The sequence below is a fragment of the Corapipo altera genome, unplaced genomic scaffold (assembly GCF_003945725.1).
Source record: "Corapipo altera isolate COAL_440 unplaced genomic scaffold, ASM394572v1 51, whole genome shotgun sequence".
Classification (NCBI taxonomy): Eukaryota; Metazoa; Chordata; class Aves; order Passeriformes; family Pipridae; genus Corapipo; species Corapipo altera.
The window spans coordinates 422,980-441,182 of NW_020884892.1; the positions used below are offsets into that span (position 1 = coordinate 422,980).

The 18,203-nt window shown below is 40.7% G+C and overlaps 1 protein-coding gene across 19 annotated transcripts in view; it reads left to right on the top strand.

Moving 5' to 3' along the window:
- Window positions 1–18,203, top strand: part of PTK2 (protein tyrosine kinase 2) — a 190,444-nt gene that overhangs the window by 57,390 nt on the left and 114,851 nt on the right. For 9 of the 19 annotated variants that reach the window (XM_027645639.1, XM_027645642.1, XM_027645643.1 and 6 more), the window contains exon 1: window positions 1,019–1,241. The exons of 1 other annotated variant lie outside the window; for it this stretch is intronic. In XM_027645639.1, the coding sequence (XP_027501440.1) occupies window positions 1,139–1,241 (103 nt within the window). In that variant the 5' untranslated portion in view covers window positions 1,019–1,138. Of the gene's footprint in view, window positions 1–1,017; window positions 1,242–16,618; window positions 16,624–18,203 lie in introns of those variants that run through there. 9 more of the 19 variants (XM_027645631.1, XM_027645633.1, XM_027645632.1 and 6 more) reach the window with 2 other exon arrangements.

The following is an 18,203-nucleotide window of genomic DNA, read 5'->3' on the forward strand; positions in this document are numbered from 1 at the left end:
AGAGCTTTGATGGATCAGGGTGAGTCTTGTTCCTGTTGAATTATTATTAATATGTATTTTAGCTAATTCAAGTTATTTGTAATTTTTGTGAACTATTTTGCTGGGTGTAAAAGGGATTTTTTTTTTTTTTTTAAATTCCGTATACACATTCTGCCTGGATGTATGTTTGTAAACACAGGCTTTTTCAACCTTTACACTCACGATTTTAAAAGAAAAGTGGTTGTGAGCAGTTTTTGATGTTAGGTACTGCAAAGTTAAGAAGAAACAAAGGCCGTGCACCATCTGGGGTGTATCTTTGAGGTGACCTTTGCCTTCTGATGAGATAAAGAAACCCTGGTTTTAGAGCGGGGCTGGATGTGGCACCGAGTAACCCCTGGGCGTGGGCTGTGATATTCGCTGTTTAAGGCAAAGCATCACCAGCAGCGTTCTTCCGTCAGTGACTCCTGTGGAGTGAGGCAGGTGGTGATGGAGGGTGTGACCCCAATTCCTGCTGGAGTTTAGGGAAGTTCCCGTGCGGTTATAGGGAATGTTCTCTTGTGCTTTCAGGGTGTCTGGAGTTGTGTCAGTAAGCGGAGATCAAAAACGTATAAAAGCGATGGCAGAACGCGGGTTTTGGGGAGTAAGGGGCTGGTAGGGGGTGGCCGGTGTGCAGCCGGGTCAGGCGGGATTTCCAGCCCTGCCTTTCCGCAGCGGGTGAACCGGAGGCTGCCGGGCGCGGGCAGCAGACGGGGATTAGCATATTAATAGGCGCTGGGTAATCGCCTCCCGCCCCTGCCCGCCCTCCTCCGCAGGGCTCACTCCGCCTCGGCACCGCACCCGGGGAGGAGGAAGAGGAGGAGGAGGAGGAGGATGCTCCGGGGCGGGGGAGGATGAGGCAGCGGGGCAGCATCCCCGCTCCGGAGCGCGGCGGTGCCCCGGGCGGGCTGCGGGACCGCGCTCCCCCCGCAGCCGGGTGAGGCCGCAGGGCTGGGGCTCCCTCCTCCTCTCCTGGGGCTCCCTCCTCCTCTCCTGGGGCTCCCTCCTCCTCTCCTGGGGCTCCCTACCCGCCGGGGGATCCGGCACGTCCAGGCGGCTCCGGGAGCGGTGAATCGGGACATTGTGTGCCGGGGCTGGCCGGGATATCGGGCACGGTCCGTGTATGTGGCTGCTGGAGGTGGCCGGGCAGCAGCCCCCGAGGCGGGCAGGTGCGGGCTGCATGGAGAAGAGCGGCTGCAGCCCCTTCCCGATGTGCTGGGCGAAAGGTACGCGGCTTTTATTTATATACAAGTGTTTATTCATTTGATGTATAAATATATGTATGTTTATTTCCCCCCTCTTCATGTAGCGTTTTACCACCTGTGGTTCTGTAGGTTTTTCCCTATCAAAGCAGAAAGCAAAGCTAGGAAATAAAATATTCTGGTCATGCGCTTGCAGTGCGGAGCTGCCCCTCCGCAGGAGCTGCTTCACCTGACAGCTGGGATGCTTTGGGGTTGGTTGTTTTTTTTTCCCCCCCTCTCTGCCTTTGAGAATGATTTGAAATGAAAGAGTGCTTGAGCTGTTTGGTTTGTACTTGCACTGATGTGAGGATCTGACGGCTTTGTTTGTGATCTTTGTATGTTTGAAGCCAGTGCGAGGGTGATTCTGCTTTTCACTCACCTTTTGGAAGAAGTAGTTTTTCAAGTGTCTGAGCGTAGGCAGCGTTTGCAGTGGAAGAATAACATCTTTTTACTTGATGTCTCGGAAGTTGCCACCCCTATTATCCACCCCCCAAACCAGAGACAATAAGTAGCCACAGAGCATGCATTTATTACAATGAGAGGGTTGGACTTGAAATTGAGGCTTAACAATAGTTAGATGGACATGGGAAACTCACTCACGTGATAATCTTAATTTGCACCCCGAGACATTAATATTTACTGTATTATAATGTAGGAGGTATTTGTGTATTGGAGTTGTGGGTGTGAGTATACAGGGATTAAGCTCCAAATTCTGTTAGTAGCCAAAGAATCAAGTCTTCCTTAGATGGAAAACAACTAAAAGGTTGAGTGTTGCTGGTCGTAAGCATAACTTTCCTCGTGCTTGCTTTCATTTCAGTGTACTTTCTTTTTTGGAAGAGAAGCTGGCAGTGAAGTATTGCGTCACCGTAATCTTGGAGCACAGACAGGCTGTTACTTCAGAAGTTCAGGGCAAATGTATCTGAACTAAGGATTTGGTAGGCAGAGCTGATGATTAGTTGTCTTGGAAAAAAATAACGTTAAGTTCATTTAGAATTTTTATTGTCTCGTCATTTGGAGGACACATGAAGGAGCATTTAACACTGTCTTTGTCTTGCCTGCTTTCTGCACCTTGCTGAACTGTTCAGCTAAACTAGTATTTGCCACACATGGACGTATTATAGTAGCACACAGAGGAGAAATAATTTAGGAATGGGAGAACTTGGAACACCACACCCTGGTAATGTCTCACAAAGTACAGAACCTGTCAGCTCTCAGGGGAATAATAGTTAATAAACAGTGAGTAACAGTAGCTGGAAACAAAGCTAAAACAGAGTGTGCTTTGTGCTTTGCTTTTAGTAAAACTTGTTTACCGTGAAGGGATAATAACTATGCCAGATACTGCCTGTCATAAATTGGAAAGCAAAAGTATTAAATGAAATTCGAATTCGTCTCCTCAGAGTATTGTGAGGGTCAGGATGAAGTTACCTCTCAGAGAGTAACTTCTAAAAGTAGGGAACAAAAATCTTCTATAAGCAAAAGCAAGTAGTTGCCATCTGTGGTTAAGGCTGGTTAATACTGGGGTATCAGTTTTCCCCCTCTTACTCCAGCCCCAGAGGATGCCACAGCAGGGCTGGGGATGGCTGCCTTGGGCCACGATAAAAGGTATCGATTCCCCCCCACCCACTCCAGCAACTAAAATGAATGAAAAATAATCCCCATCTTCCCCTGGTCACCTATGTTCTCAGAACCCAACTTCGGGGCAGATTGCTTATCCAGCCTCTTTTGCCCTGAAATATGGAGAGCAGCCCTGTAATCTCTCTTTATTCCTGTTGGGGGGAGAAGGGGGACACCAGGAGTTGCATAAGAGGACAAAGACAGCAGCGTCTTTGTGGCTGTCAATTGTAATGATTTCTAGAATAAGCTACATCTCAGGCTCCCCAAAAAATAGGACAGATGAGAAATAGCTTGAGCTATATTTGTCATTGAATGGTGGCCATGCCTTAGTCGATGATTACTCTGTGTACTGTTCACCGGCTTAACCTTAGGGAAATGAGACGGATCTGGCCTACTTTGATAAGGGCTGTGAGATATCTGCAGTCAAAGAAAGGTAATATATTAATGAGAGAAACATTTAGTTGGATATCTTTTTGTTGGCTCTTTGGTTTTTCTGTTAAGGCTTCAGGTTACCTGCAGCAAAACCTGATAAAACTTCTAAAAGTATTTTATAACGTCTTAAAATGTGGTCTTAATGTGTATGTTCTGTTATCCATAACTTCTTTCTAAGTGATCTGTTCTCTTTTGAATGGGACAGATTAAGCTTTCTCTGTATCAGGTGTGATCTCAGCAAACGTTTGTTCTCTGAAAAATGCTTTGAAATATTTCAGTGAGTCTGTGTTCACACAGGGCTTCTACTTTTTTTTTAGCATTCTTAAATCTAAAATCGTCAAATCTTCTTAGCGATAGCGCGGGATGACCTAATTGCAGCCAATTCTGTGGCTCTGTCTCTAGGACTGCATCAAAGAATACGATCTTTGCTTGATTTATAAAGTACTTGCGTAGTCTGTGTTGACAGGTTTTTACCTCCTCTTCACGCTGAACTCCAGTCTAAGCAGTGTTACTGAATTCAGTAATTTAGTGTGGATCTGCGCACTCCAGATTTCAGGGTATTTCCATGGGTGAATGAAGGGAAAGTTCGTGTTTTGTTACTGGCATATTTCTTCTCAGAGAGTCTGTATTACTTTACTTTAGTAGTGATAGGAGTAAGACATTTTTGGCTGCTTCCTCCTCTCCCATTAAGTAATTTGAAACGTAAAATCTCTGGTCTTGTGAAATAAACATCATCAAGCTCGGTTACAACTTCGGGTGTCTTGATGCATAGGAGGGCAGTACTTGTTTCCCAGTTAAGTGCTTTGTACTGGTATCATACTGGGATGTTTTGTTTCTGCCTCTAACAGCAGATTAGAAAGTAGTCATGGATCATTAAAGACTATTCACTAGCATCTCTGAACTTCACCAAGACTATTAATGGTATAATGTGTTGTACTTCGGCTTAGATACTTCTTTTGGTGAGCTTTTCCCCTGTGTTTCCTGTGAATTCCTGGCACGTTAACCCTACAGACTGACTAACTTGGTGAAAGCAATCTAAATGTGACAGTTCAGGATAGTTGGGCAGCTCTGCTGTAGATCTGTGAATTACCCACCCCAAAGAGGAGGAAATTTGTTGAATGACTTCCATGTAAAGAGCTCTGTTTAATCATTTATGAACAATTAGTTGATGTGATGTTAAATGTGTGTCATGCGAGTTAGTGCCGGGTGATCACAGTTCTTGAACTCAACCCTTCAGACCAACGTGGAAAGGTCTACATTGGCTTAAGATAATCAAGCCCAATTCAGTCAAAAACCTTGTCTTGATTAAAAGAACTGTTAAAAAAATCTAAGCTGGTGGCGTTATGAAATATAATAATTCTACCGGGAAAGAATTTTGCCCTGTCTATCGCAATCTGTTAATGTTGCAATCTTTTTTTTAAAGAGATAAGCAGTTCCAAGTTAAATGTTGTTTTATTTTCTGGTGAGCCCTGCTGATTTAGGGGGCATGTTCACATGGAACTTGCTGCTGTTCTGTTGAGTATAAGCAAGATAGTTGGATACATAAGAGAAAAGTTCAATGCTGTTTCTCCTTTGCCTCCCTCAGTCTTGCTGTTTTGCTAACAGCAGTGAAGATTTTCAGTCCAACAGACCCTCAGGTTTTTAGGTGAAAGGTAATCACTAAGAGGGACATGGTGGTAGAAAACAGAGTAAAGGAGGTTGCTGATACACGAAGATGGGCTGAGAATTAATCTCTAACCGGAGACTTCTGTTTCTCTGATGCAGACACTGTATATATAACATAGAAATATAATTGCTCTTGTGTATTAGGAAAGGGAAAAAAGCCTTTCCGTTGGCATGAGTGTTCTGCTGCATCTTCACAGTGGGTTTCAGTTGAGGTGACTAGAGGGAAGCAGTCACTGTTGCACTTTTTGTGGATCTATAGGTGTAGTTTGGGAATGCTGTGAAGTGCTTTTTCCTTGGTGTCTGAGGGCATTACAATTCGGAAGAGTCTAGTCTGTCATTTGACAATCTGTTGTTGACTACATTGGTTACATCAGCTGTTTCCTTCCAAATCATAAACTTACCTAAACTGCTGTTAAACTTGATTAACTTCGTAGCTTCTTAAGCTGTGAGATTTGCAAATCGTAAAAAGCATCTCTGAATTCCTGTGTGCCTGGGTGGGGTTTTTTTGCAGTCTTTGTAGAAAAAAAGAAAAATAATGTTAATCTCATCAAACTAATTTAAAATTTAAAAACAGTTCATAGAATGGTTTGGGCTAGAAGGTACTTTAAAGATCATCTTGTTCCAACTCCCCTGCTGTGGGCAGGGACACCTTCCACTAGACCAGGTTTCTCAGAGTATGATATTCCAGAAATGTCTGTGTATATTTGAAAGCAGAAAATAGTCTGGAAAAGCAGGAGGGAGTCTTCACTTCAGTGCTACAGCACAGCATGCAGAAGCATTGATATTCTTAAAAGCATACAGGAACTATGGAGCTACAGGAGTACTGGTGTATTCCCATTAGGGTGATTTGTTCCTTATTCAAAGACTACTGGAATGGAAGATGGAGCTCGAGATAGTTTTACAAGAAAGGAAAGTGATTGTTTTAAGGGCTGGGGGAGCATTTGGTGTTCCCTGGGTAATGGAGATGTGTGATCTTATCAATTGTAGCACCTGGTAATGAGCCAGTGAACCAGCTTGGAATTAAATTCTGAGTTGCCAGGGAAAACCTGAAACTTAAGTAAGGAAAACAAAATGTTTTAAATATCCTTTTAAAGATGCATTAGAAGAAGGCTGAGGAGCAAACTGTGGGAGTCAGCACTTAAGTGGATGTTGCCTTGATGGAAATAAGACATTAAACTAAAAAGTGAATGGGGAGTTTGTGGCCCTAATAGCTTTCTTACTCAGTTTATATTCAAAATTTTTATTGCAAGTCTCATTGTGTGTATATATTTACTTTCTGTATGGAAAATACATATACAGACATGCATAATTTTCGTTGCCCAGTTAGCCTGGCAACAGTTGCAGTATTTCATCCTTAGATACTGAACATGATCTCTTACCTGGTTTTGTGTTTTTAGCAAACACGATTCATTGGGCAACTGATCTTAATGCACAGCTTTATTGGAAGGACTGCGGTAGTGAAATTAGCTTTTATGAGGCTTTTTATGTTGCATTTTAAGAAATGTCTTGGCTTGTCTCAGTCCTTCCCTTGTTGAAGTGTTGCTTATATAGAATAGTTGCACATTTGTGTCTTGTAAAAAATTTTGATGTGCCAGCAGAGAGTGTGTATTTTTCATTAATTATCTGAAAAAAACCCCCCTCACTAGTGTTCTTAAATTCATGACCCGACATAGATTTGTTCATGGTAATCTATTAAAAACTGGAGACATTTTAAATTAATATATACTGTAACATTACAGTAGGCAAACCCTTAGAAGCTGCTGAATTCCATAACCTGGAACAGCAAACAAAAGCCAGACATAAGGAAATGTCTTTGTAACTGTTATATTAAAACAAACCTAAGTACAGGAGATGATAAATGTATTTGATTATAGCAGTTATAAAAATATTGTAGCATTCAGGAAGATTTTCATACCAACTTCCAGAATGAATGAGATCCCTGCAGTATCTCCTGTTGAATCCAGGTTGACAGTTAATGGTGCCAGTTTTTCCTGGCTGGTTATAAAGGATGGGGGTTGCTGAGGTTATGGAGGTAACCCATGGTTGCCCAGCACTTAAGTGGCATAAAGGCAGAGGGTTGGATTTTCCTCTTCTGATATTTAATGTAGCTTAGCATAGATGTTATGAAAAGTATTTCTGTGTGCATTCAATCCTGCTGAGTCATTTCATTGAAAATCATCTGTAAACAAACTGCTTTTATTTATCTATTTATTTACTTATTTGGTAGCCAAGGTTTGTTACTTTACCAGAAGAGAGATTGCTTAATCCTTTTCCCAAGTACCTTCATTGCCTTCTGAAATAGTGTTTCCTCTGCCAGTGATTTCACATCCATAAAACTGGGCACTGGGGGTTTTGGTTGTCTTTTTTATTTAAATTGGACTCACTCTGTGAATTAAGTGTTGTCCCATGCTGTATTGAGGAAATGTCTAAGGAAAAACAGCTTTTCCCATGGCCTGGGTCTTCTCATCTTCAGTAAATACGGGAGGAAAATCAGTGTGTGTGACTTTGAGTTCTACCGTGACTTGGTACAGCTGCTCAGCAACTGAGCACGTCAGTGGTGAGCTGTACAGGGTGTCACATCAACAGGTCATAAACATCATAAACTGAGATGTGAGTGGCATTTTGAGACTGGAAGCCAAACTTTGACTTCAGTCTGGTGTGTTGGAGAACTAAAAGTAAAACCAGACTTTCCATACTTGAGCGATCCTTCTTGGTGAAGCTGAATTAATTATTGCTGAATTAACTCATACTGGATGAGTTTTCTGATAACCATATGAAAATAATGGTAGCAAAGAACAGTTTCATCACAAGTGGTTACAGGGCAAGTAATGGTCTGTGGTCCTCCTAAATCTTTATTTCAAGGAAGGAGGGTGAGAAGGAATTGGGTGTGTTCTCGAAGCTTCTCAGCTGACTTTGGAAGATAAGGGGCAGTAAGATTCAGGCTCTTCTCATAGGCTTTCTGCTCTTATGGTTGCAGTTCAGCAATGATCTGTTGCCCTTGTTGCTGTGGTGAGATACAAGGAATCATATTCCTGAAATCCTAGTGTATTCAACTCAAAGGGGGTTTTGTCTGGCCTGTGACACGATGGTTGGTCAAGATAATCTGGAGAATTGCAACAAAGATACTTTAGAGTAGAGCAACCTTTTCAATTTGATCCTAACAAATGATTCCCATACAACAACTTGCTTTGCCAGGGACCTGAACAGCAGCTTTTTGTCCATTCAGGTGTTTGATTGCAGTGGTTTGGACTCGTCCTGGCAGAGTTAAAAGGTCTCTGAGCGATGGTTGTATGTAGCTGTACCTGTCCAACGGGAGCATATTTGAGCTGCAGATTCCATTCCAAGGCATCACTCAGGTGACAGGGAGCTGTGTGTCTGTTCTTAGTCCAGTGATAATTCCTGTGTTATGTTTATGTGAGCAGGAAATAAATTACGATTTGCCCTCTGTGCTATTCCAAGCACGGTGCCCTCTGGCACAGAGGTGGGATGGGCAGATAATGATGGTGCCTGTCAGGTCAGTAAGTTAATGTTTTATCAACTATCTGCAGATTTAGCAGAAGGTAGGCTTTTCTGTGTGTGTTTCTGAACCTAAAATTAAGGGGATTTTGTTCTAGTTATAATTTGGAGAACTTAATGCCTGGGGTTTTCTGCCCATAGAAGGATGTCATACAGTCATAGAATGGTTTGGGTTGGAAGGAATCTCAAAGATCATCTAGTTTCAATCCCTGTGCCACGGGCAGGGACACTTTCCACTATCCCAGGTTGCTCCAAGCCCCATCCAACCTGGCCTTGAACACTTTCAGGGATGAGGCATCCACAGCTTCTCTGGGTAACCTGTGCCAGTGTCTCCCCATCCTCACAGGAAAGAATTTCTTCCTTTTCTGCCCTTTAAATGAAAGATTTTCCCCTTTATAATTTTGGTTTGCTTTCATAGTTTTATATATATATACAGTATTTCATAGAGTATATAATATAAAATACAAAATGTATTGCATACTATATGTATTATTTTATAGACATAATATATATAAACTGAATATATGGATGCAAGATATAATCAGTGCTTTGGAAGGAAAACGTCCATTACTTGTTCTTTTTTCCAGAGTAATTTTGGGAGCAGTATAGGCTCTGGTTTTATCTGATGCTGAACAAACTTTTTGCTGGTTTTGGAGGCACTTGATCTAGTTTTACTGGAAGAAGCTGTGCGACCTGCATTGGCAGTGGTGTTGGACTTCCATGTTTGAAGTACCAAGTTTGCACATCTAAATATAATTCAGATATCTTTTGTCAGTCTGGAGGTGCAATAAAAATTCATTTGGAATATTGCTCTTACCTGTCATATCTCTCTTGAGAACTCTGGATGTGGTACATTTGTGCAGTTTTAAGTACAGTGTCCTTACACTGATGAAAACCAAGGTGTTACAGTAGGAACAGCAGCACTTGCTGCGGCTGCCTAATAATTTTGGTGGTAAACCCTCCTTCAGGTCATCTTCTACTCAGAATTATCAGAGTCCTTATTGCTCCTGCTGAAATCAGTCTGGAATGTCAAAAATTGCTTATCCCTAAAATTTGAAGGGAAAATATTTGTGCTGTTTCTGTGTCCGATCTGTTCTGCAAGGGAACAGAACTGGAGACAGGAGTAGGAATGAGCTGGGAGTAAGAATTGTCTGAAATCAGGAACAAGGACACCCTGGATACTCCTGGATACACAACAAGGTCACGTCCATTATTCCTGTTTCATGCTGTAGGAAAAGCAGGGCAAGTTACAGTACTCTAATGTTTATCCAGTATAGAAAAGCAAAGGCAGCCACTCACCTCTGTTTAATCCAGATTTATCTCCAGTTTGGTTTTTCTTATGTTAAAACCACAGTCAAGCCAAAGTAAAGTAAACCAGGGTTTGGATGTAAAAATCTCAGGAAGAGGAAAAAAAAATATCATCAAAACAGGGGAAAACCTCTTGTATTTGAAACTGGTTGTAAGATGGGATCGTACTTGAGTCTGCATTTATGAGTAGAGAGAGGTCAACAGTGGTGGCTTAAGAATGTTATGTTCAGGTATCTGAAGTTACTTTTGTGGCTGCCATGGCTTGTGCATCTTCAGGAGGAGAAATGAAGGCAGCTTTGAAACTTCCACTCACAACTCTTGTATCTTTCTGCAGTATGATTTTGGGCAATTCAGAGAAGTTTAGTGTGAACACAGTATTTGGACACATAAAATCAAGAGGTAGAATACAAAATCTCACCTTAAAATGGTTTTTCACATCTGCCAAAAAGAATAATTTTATTTTAAAGAATCAGTGAACCATGCTTTAATCCAATCAGTGTTTTCCTGCTCAGTGATAGGAATATAAACAAGAGGTTGAGTAAACTTCAGGTTTTTGAATAATGCTACATTTTGGGGAGTGGGAGCCATTCCCTTTCCCTGGTGTGGATGATGCCTGGACAGAGGAATTGCCATGAATTTTGTTTCTATCTGTGTTACCTGTGATGCCTCAACCCTAGAATAATCATACAAAGCAGTTGCTAATCTGTAACTTTTTGTGAGTTATTAGCATAAAATTCTTGAAGGGAATATTTTTCTTTCTTTTATAAGACTTCCTTTGCTCTATATATCCAGTTTACACTCAGATTATTCATGTTGCTCCAATTTTTTGGGGAATGGGAGTAAAAATACACCGGTTTGCTTCTTTTCTCTGCTAGGAAAAGTGTTTCTCAGATCAGGCAGTAGGTAGGACGTGAGCTGTTGCCCTTCTGGTTTTGCAAGGACTGTAATGTAATAAAGTTGCTCGTAAAATGTGTCCTTTGTGACCGACTGGGCAGTTTTTGCAGGGCCGGGTCCTTTCAGGTGTTGAAAGCCTCCTCCTTCCTTTATCCCCATGCAGGTACATATTCCAGCTGTCACCACCTGTCCATAAACATCTCGTGTATTCACTTCTGACATTCTCCTGGAAATCCACAGGGATGGCCATTGCCTTGCTGTACTGAGGGAAATGGGTGGATCTTGAACGCTTTAGGTTGTTGATTTGTTAATTATTGCCTGTGTTTTCTTTGACATCGGTGGTATGGTGTAATTTGGCACTGCATTTTTAGATGGCCTGTTATTTTTGGGTTTAATTACTACTTATTTGTGTTTTTTTCCCTTTACTCGAACTCCTTTCAGGACAGAGAGATGCTGTTTGTTTTATCACTGTGAACTGTTTTGTTTAGCATGTAAGAGTAGATTATATAAATGATATAATAACTTGATTTATAGTTCAGAGCTTTCTGTCAAAACAGCATGTTCTTAGGAATACTCCCAGCATAATTTATTGTCTCTCTTTAATCTTAATTTTGTTGCATTGAAACAAGCAAACAAGTAATTTAAGCCTCTCTGCAAGATGTCCTGAAAGAATTGACAAACTCTATCTAAAATAATTACTTTGTAAATACCTTATATTGCTGTACACCTTTGCTAAATGCCTTTTAAAACATTAGGGTAAATCTGTAAGTTTAATATATGCTGTGCAGAAATATGTTCCCTTTTTAAAATTAGGCTCGGAAAGAATGAATCTAGTTCTAAAATGATGTCTTATATCTGGAAAATAAGAAGCATTATCTTTTTTTTTTTTCCCCTGGACATTTGTCTGAATTATAAAAGCATCAACTCTTATTTTAGCGAGTTTTTTATATCAACTGTTTTACAGGTGACAGAATTTAACAATGAAGGCAGACACTCCAGTGAAAAATATTCTCTTTTTTTACTATTACTATTGCAATGAATAAATTGCAGTATGCAAGAGAAGATGGATAAGAGATGTTTTTAAGAGATAACCTTGTATATCGTAAAAGTGAAGTAAATAGAAACTGAACCAAGCTTTTGTTTGGTTTTGGTATTAGTTGTCTTTGTCTCCATAATCTTTATACTGTGAGTTTCTTTTTATTAATTAAAACAGTGAAGAATCTCGAGTTGTCTGGTTTTAAGAAAAAAAATGGAGCATGGATTGGCATTGAGGAAAGTCTTCCACAGTTCGAGAGGAATCTCAATCTAATGAAGGAATCTTGAAAGAAATTCAGCTTTCTGACCTTGAGCCTGGTAGAGCATCGTTAAAAGAAGTGGATAAGTGGGGGTGGGCTGTGCTGCAGCTTTGGCAGTGAGGAAGCATGCCAGGATTAGTTCCTGAAGGGTTTTTTTCTTACAGCATCACCCTTGTGTGTATCTCACTTCTGCTGTGAGTACAGCAGTGTCACAGTCTGTGCAGCTCAAGTTCTTGCTGTGAAAAATACATTTTTCCACAAGTGGAGTGGAAAAGGGATTTTTTCAGTCTCTTAATTAACTGATATCCTAAATAAGGAATTAGTGTTGCACGTTAATGAGTTAGAATTTGCTCTTTCTTTTCAAAACTTTTCAATTGCAGTAAGTGAAGGATGGTGGCTTGGGGGTGTTTGTTGAGGGGATTGGTCTTTATTTTTTTATTATTATTATTATTATTATTATTTTAATTTTTATTTGTTTTACCTAGAGGGATAGAGTAAACCATGAAGTCTCATCAAGTATGCTGCTCTGTACTCATTGTATTAGCAAAGTATTCTTCTGTTCACCTCTTAAAGTGGGAAGACTAATTTCCTTCTGGAGTGTGAAAATGGTTTGCAGCTTATTTCTTTGGAGCAAATCGTATTAACTCTTAATGTCTCAGATTTTCCTCCGAATAGTGTTGTCTTTGACAGAAGAAAATAACTGCGTTTTGAGTGAGCTTTTCTCTTTGAATTCCTGTCAGCTACGAGACTCACTCACTCTGTGAATATTCTGCAGCTGATTAAAATGTAATGGAATCATGTTTCCGACAAATGCTGAGCATCTTTAAAGACCATACTTTGACATTTACAAAATATTGAGAAATAATTAGACGTTCGTTGTGCTTATGCTGCCGTTGACTGTGCCAGGCATATCTCAAATTAACCTCTTCCTTTACACTTCATTGTAGTTACTTGTTCTGTCCTGTGTTCAAATGGTCTCTGGCCAAAAAGAAGCACGGCATTATCTGCTAAAAGTGACTACCACCTCTTCAAATTCCAGTCCCTGGCTGGAGACCTGTAGATGGTGCCATGATAGTGAACTCTCAGGTGCTTTGTTGATTTTGGTGCAAATTACAGGTGCTCATCACCGGCTTCCTGGTATCACATGCAAACAAACCCTACTTGTTTATCCTGTTCTCTGGGAATTCCATCCATTTCTGCCTGTGTGAAAGATTTTTGGTCTTTTTTTTTTTTTTTTTTTCCGAAAATCTGCCTATTTAGTTAGTCAGAGTTGTCTGGGTACCAGCTAATAGTTGATAAATGGCTTTAAAGGATGAGGAAGAAAAGAAGGTGTTGAAAACCATTAAATGGTTAATAGTTTGGTGTCAGAGGCTCAGAGCTGTGAGATTTGGACTGTTGAACACCAAGCAAAACTAAACCTCCCCCCCCCCCAAGCCAGAAAACAAGAAGCCTGGACTGATCTCTTTTGTCTTAAGAGAAAAATCATTTAAACAGCACCAGGAGGCTGCAGAAGGGAATCAAGGGCTGCAGAGTTGGGAAGAGAGGAGGAGGAAACCCTTGGCAGGAAGGAAAGGAGGGTAGTAAGTTCTGCAGCTTTGGCAGCAGCAAGGGCAAATTATTAAGTTGGTGAAGCCGCCTGTGGTGACAACTTACTTGCTTTGACAAATTAACTCAAGCCTCTATACAAATATACTCTTCAGAAATAATCATAGATCAATCCTGTAGCTTCTTAAAGACGCAGATCTAAGAAACCAGAAAAATTCCCTTAATGATATTTGACCAATAACTCTACATGAGAACTTAAAGTGTGTGCAAGAAAGTATTTTATGTTTTAAAAAAAACCCCTCAGAAAATATTGCATGAGTGATGGGACATCTTTAACTTAATTGGTTTTTTTTTAACATACATATGTTAACCTTTTTAAGGATCAGCATCCACAGTGTAGGCTTTTCGGATGTGTTCCTAGATGTGCTTTTTTTCTAGGATTGTTTTATTTTCTGATTTGTTCTATCATAAAAATGTTATTTGAGTTCTTTTAGTTTTCTGACTTTATGTCAGTCTTTTCCAAGCTTGGAAGTCATCATCTTGCACTGACATCTATTGACTTGATAAATGTAGTCTATAAAACATGTCTTTTCATCTGAACTTTTTGGAAGCACTAATGGTCATATTGGACCTGTTGTAATTGAGTCCAGAGGAGACAACAGACTGGAGCACCTCTGCTCTGGAGACAGGCTGAGAGAGTTGAGGTTGTTCATTCTGAATAAGAAAAGGCTCCAGGGAGGTCTTGGAGCACCTTCTTCCAGTACCCAGAGGGGCTCCAAGAAAGCAGGAGAGGGCCTTTTTACAAGGGCGTGGGCTGAGAGGACAAGGGGGAATGGCATTGTGGTATTGAAGGAGGGCAAGTTTAGATTGGATATCATGAAGAAATTCTTTACTGTGAGGGTGGTGAGGCACTGGAACAGGTTTGCCAGAGAAGTTGTGGCTGCCCCATCTCTGGAAATGTCCAAGGCCGGGTTGGATGGGGCTCTGAGCAACCTGGGATAGTGGAAGGTTTCCCTGCCCATGGCAGGGGGTTGGAATGAGATGGGAAGAGATCAGTTTTTCATTTTGTCTCTAGCTACCATGAGGTGGTTATTTTAAGATAAATGTAAGTGTATTAGGAGCACAGGTTGCCAATATATAAAAACTCTACTTTCTGAAGTTCACGTGCGAAGGTGTTTTAGTTGCCAGAACCTGTTGTGTTTTCAGATTGTGTTTTTCAGGCCAAGTACAATTCAGCACTTAAAAACTGCTTGTGTTGAAGTAGCCCCTCCTCCCCCAAATTAATATTCCTGTATGTTCTAATAGGGGCTGAAGGAAGATGGATTGATAGCTCTGTGTGTGGTGTTGGCTTATGGAGGTGTCTTGTTTGTGTAACACCAACTTAATTTATTACCACCTGCTGTTTCTGCAAATGGTGAGATTGTCGCACACAAATTGCATATTTCATCACTGTGATGGTGGGAATTGATTTATTGTTTCCAGAGAAATAATTGAGTAGAATAAAGATGCACTGTAAAGTAAGTTTCATCTTTATGAGCTTCTTAATACCTGTTCATGATCAAACATATTATAAAAAGATGCAGTAAATTCTTGTGGGGTAGAGAAACCTGCTTATTTGATGTCTTCAGGTTTGCCCCAGTTTCTTGACCATGAGGATGTTAAACCAGTCACCTCTTATCTCCAGTGGTACCCTCCCTGATGAGGGCACACATTGGTGGTTTGGTAGATCTGTGCTCATGTCTGTGCTCATTCACCCGCTGATGAGCTGTCAAAGAATGTGCCAAGACTGAATTTCGCTGCTGTTTTTGAAATGTGTAGCAGTTGAATCAGATATTTCTGATATTTCTGCCCCCATTCCACGTTGTTTGAAATTAGATAACTGTCAGTAACTACTGAATACCTGGATTTTCTCAGGTGGGATGGGGTGGACTGAGCAGTCACTCTCATGGAAGAGGCTGACACTGGTTGTGGCAGAGGCTGTGTTGGGTTTATTGCTCATGCATTGCAAAGCACGATGTGGTTCAGACCCAGGGTGTCCCCTGCCATGGGAGGCTGGAAAACGGTGCCACATACCATGATTGAGTATTCTTGAGGTGTTCGTGCTTGATTTCTTCCACAATTTGAAGTGACAAAACCGGTGAAGCTTCATTGTAGCAAAACTTGTCTTGCTGTAGGAGATTGAACCCAGGTCTTCTAGGTTCCAATTAACTTTTCTACCACAGACCAATATTTTATCCTTTCAAGTATTAGGTTTCTCTTTAAGAAAACTTTGTTGAAGGAAGCCCTAAAGTAATTGTATTTCAACTGATTAATACCAGTTGAAATGGCTTTTTTCCCCTCATTTAAAAACTCAAGAAATGATTCAGTTGGAAGTAGAATGGTCTAATTGCAAGTGTTGCCTTCTTCAGCTCAGAAGTTTTAAACTTTTTGATGGTTTTTATCTCATGCAAAGCCAAGTCTTTGGTTGATCTGAGGTATGTGCTTGAGATGGCTACTGAAAAAAGAAAATGAAATCATTTTTCTAGCATCAGTACTTTGGTAAGTGGTTGTCTTTTTCCTGTCCCCACTTACTGCACATTGAGGAAACACCCAAACCAAACATTCTGAACCCACTTTATATGGTAATCAAGTTACCTAAGTGAGAGCTTTCCCTTAAAATTGTGACTTCCTTAATGTCAAACATCAGAACCTTTGGTATTTTAAACATGCTTTAATTAATCTAAACTCAAGGAAGATTCAGTAATCCTGTGTTAGTACACTGGTAGTAAATGAGTGAAAAATACCTTTGGTGGAGGCCAAGGGTGTTTTCCTGGGTGATGCCAGTTTTCAGAGCTTGTCAGTGTTGATGGTTCTTTTCAGGGACTTCACGGAACATTCACTGGAAGACCCCACAAAAATCAGTAGCATCAACTTCAATGGGACTAAATTAAAAAGAGCAAAGGCAGTGAATGCCCTTCCCTGTAGATGTGTAGTGTCACAGTACAGAAGTCCCTGGTTTTGAGGGGACAGGGAACGTGTCCAAGGGAGAATTCCAGCTGCGTTGAGGTTGTGAGTGCAAGGACCCAGGTCCTGGGTTTAGATTTGACCCTACATAGGATGTCAAGAGCATCCACCTGGGATGAAAGCACTGATGGAGAATCCATAAATCCTGTTCTACCACAAAGCAATAAGGAATCATTGGTATTGACTCCAGAAGTCTTGAGAGGGCTCTGATGTTCTGAGTGGATGATTGTGCTGATATAACCTTTTCTAAGGCTATATCAAGTTGTACATGATTTTGGGGTGTTTCTTTTTGGTTTGTGGTTTGTTTGCGGTTTTTTTCTACTAAAAAATCTTAATGTATCTATAAATTGTGTATCTATCTGCTTTTAGCTTGACTTAACCACAGTACTGAGACTTATTAGTCATCATAGTAGAGACTTGGACTTGTGATCGTGTCAGTACGTGAATCCTGGAGGCCGCTGAGTGATTCCTCACCAGGCACGATGCCTTTGACTTGTCTGTTAAGTCAAATAGCACATTTGGGAAAGTTTTACCTCTCTTCTTTGACAAATTAAGTTAATTCTGCTTATGCTTCTTTGGGGGCAGGAAATGAAGATTGCCGGGCTAGTGAATGGTGTTGCTGACGTTTAGGTCCTCAAACATAGCACAGAGCCTTGAGGAGCCAAGAGAATTGATTCCTAAGGGGATCCAAGGAAATACCACTACCTAGTCCAGTGTTCAGCATCTTATGTGAGAATGCAAAGAGACAAATGGTACATGCCCAGTTCCAGCTATGAAAATCACTGATATTTGTGTGTGTGTGTGTGTGTAGATACACAGAAGGATCATCTCAAAAAGCTTGTGATAGGAAAATTATTGTGGTCAGCCTACACTGAATTTCCATTCAATCAATTGAATAAGAATCACTTTATTCTTAATTTCTACTTATATACCAAAGACTGTAATTACTGGCTTTGGAAAACACTCATAATAGGCTTGAGGAAAACTTTTTACAGGTCATTGAATTTTATAATAGGCCATTGTCATGCTGTTCCTCTTGGTCACTTAAGTGCTTTTTATCTGATGCTTAAAACTATTAAGGGGGATTAAACATTAAAAGATAGTTGGAACATTTTGAATTATAGACAGTAATGTAAAACTAGGAAAGGCAGGGTTCAAGTCAAGTGGTAGCCAAACCCAAATGTGATAGTGCACAGCTAGAATACCTTACTGCTCTCCTCACTGCCCCTAGTTTCAGGCCATTCTCGTTTTTAATTTCTGAGACCCACACTTGCATCATCACTGGTTCTCATGAATTTTACTACTCTAGAAGGACAGTAAACTCCTCCTGCTTGTATTTAATTCTGAGGGTGTTTAGAAGAAGAGCTTGTGCTATGTGTGGCCTCCATGGAGCAGCATTTCAGTCAGGAGTATTAGAAAAGGTTATTTGAATTCGTACAGCTCACTTTGGGTCTTTTGTTTTGATGTTCATAGGAAGGGCTGCTGCCAACCAGTAGTACAGCTTCAAAATAGATAGAATTTAATTTTAACCTTTATTTTAAAACTGCACATTTATTACTTGCTCATTTCTGTGGTGCCTCTTGAAAGAAAACTGCACCCCTGTAATTCTCTAGAGCTTTCTAGAAGCAAGTAACAGCAAATGTAAGGGAACATTAGTGTTTACTTGGATTTCAGT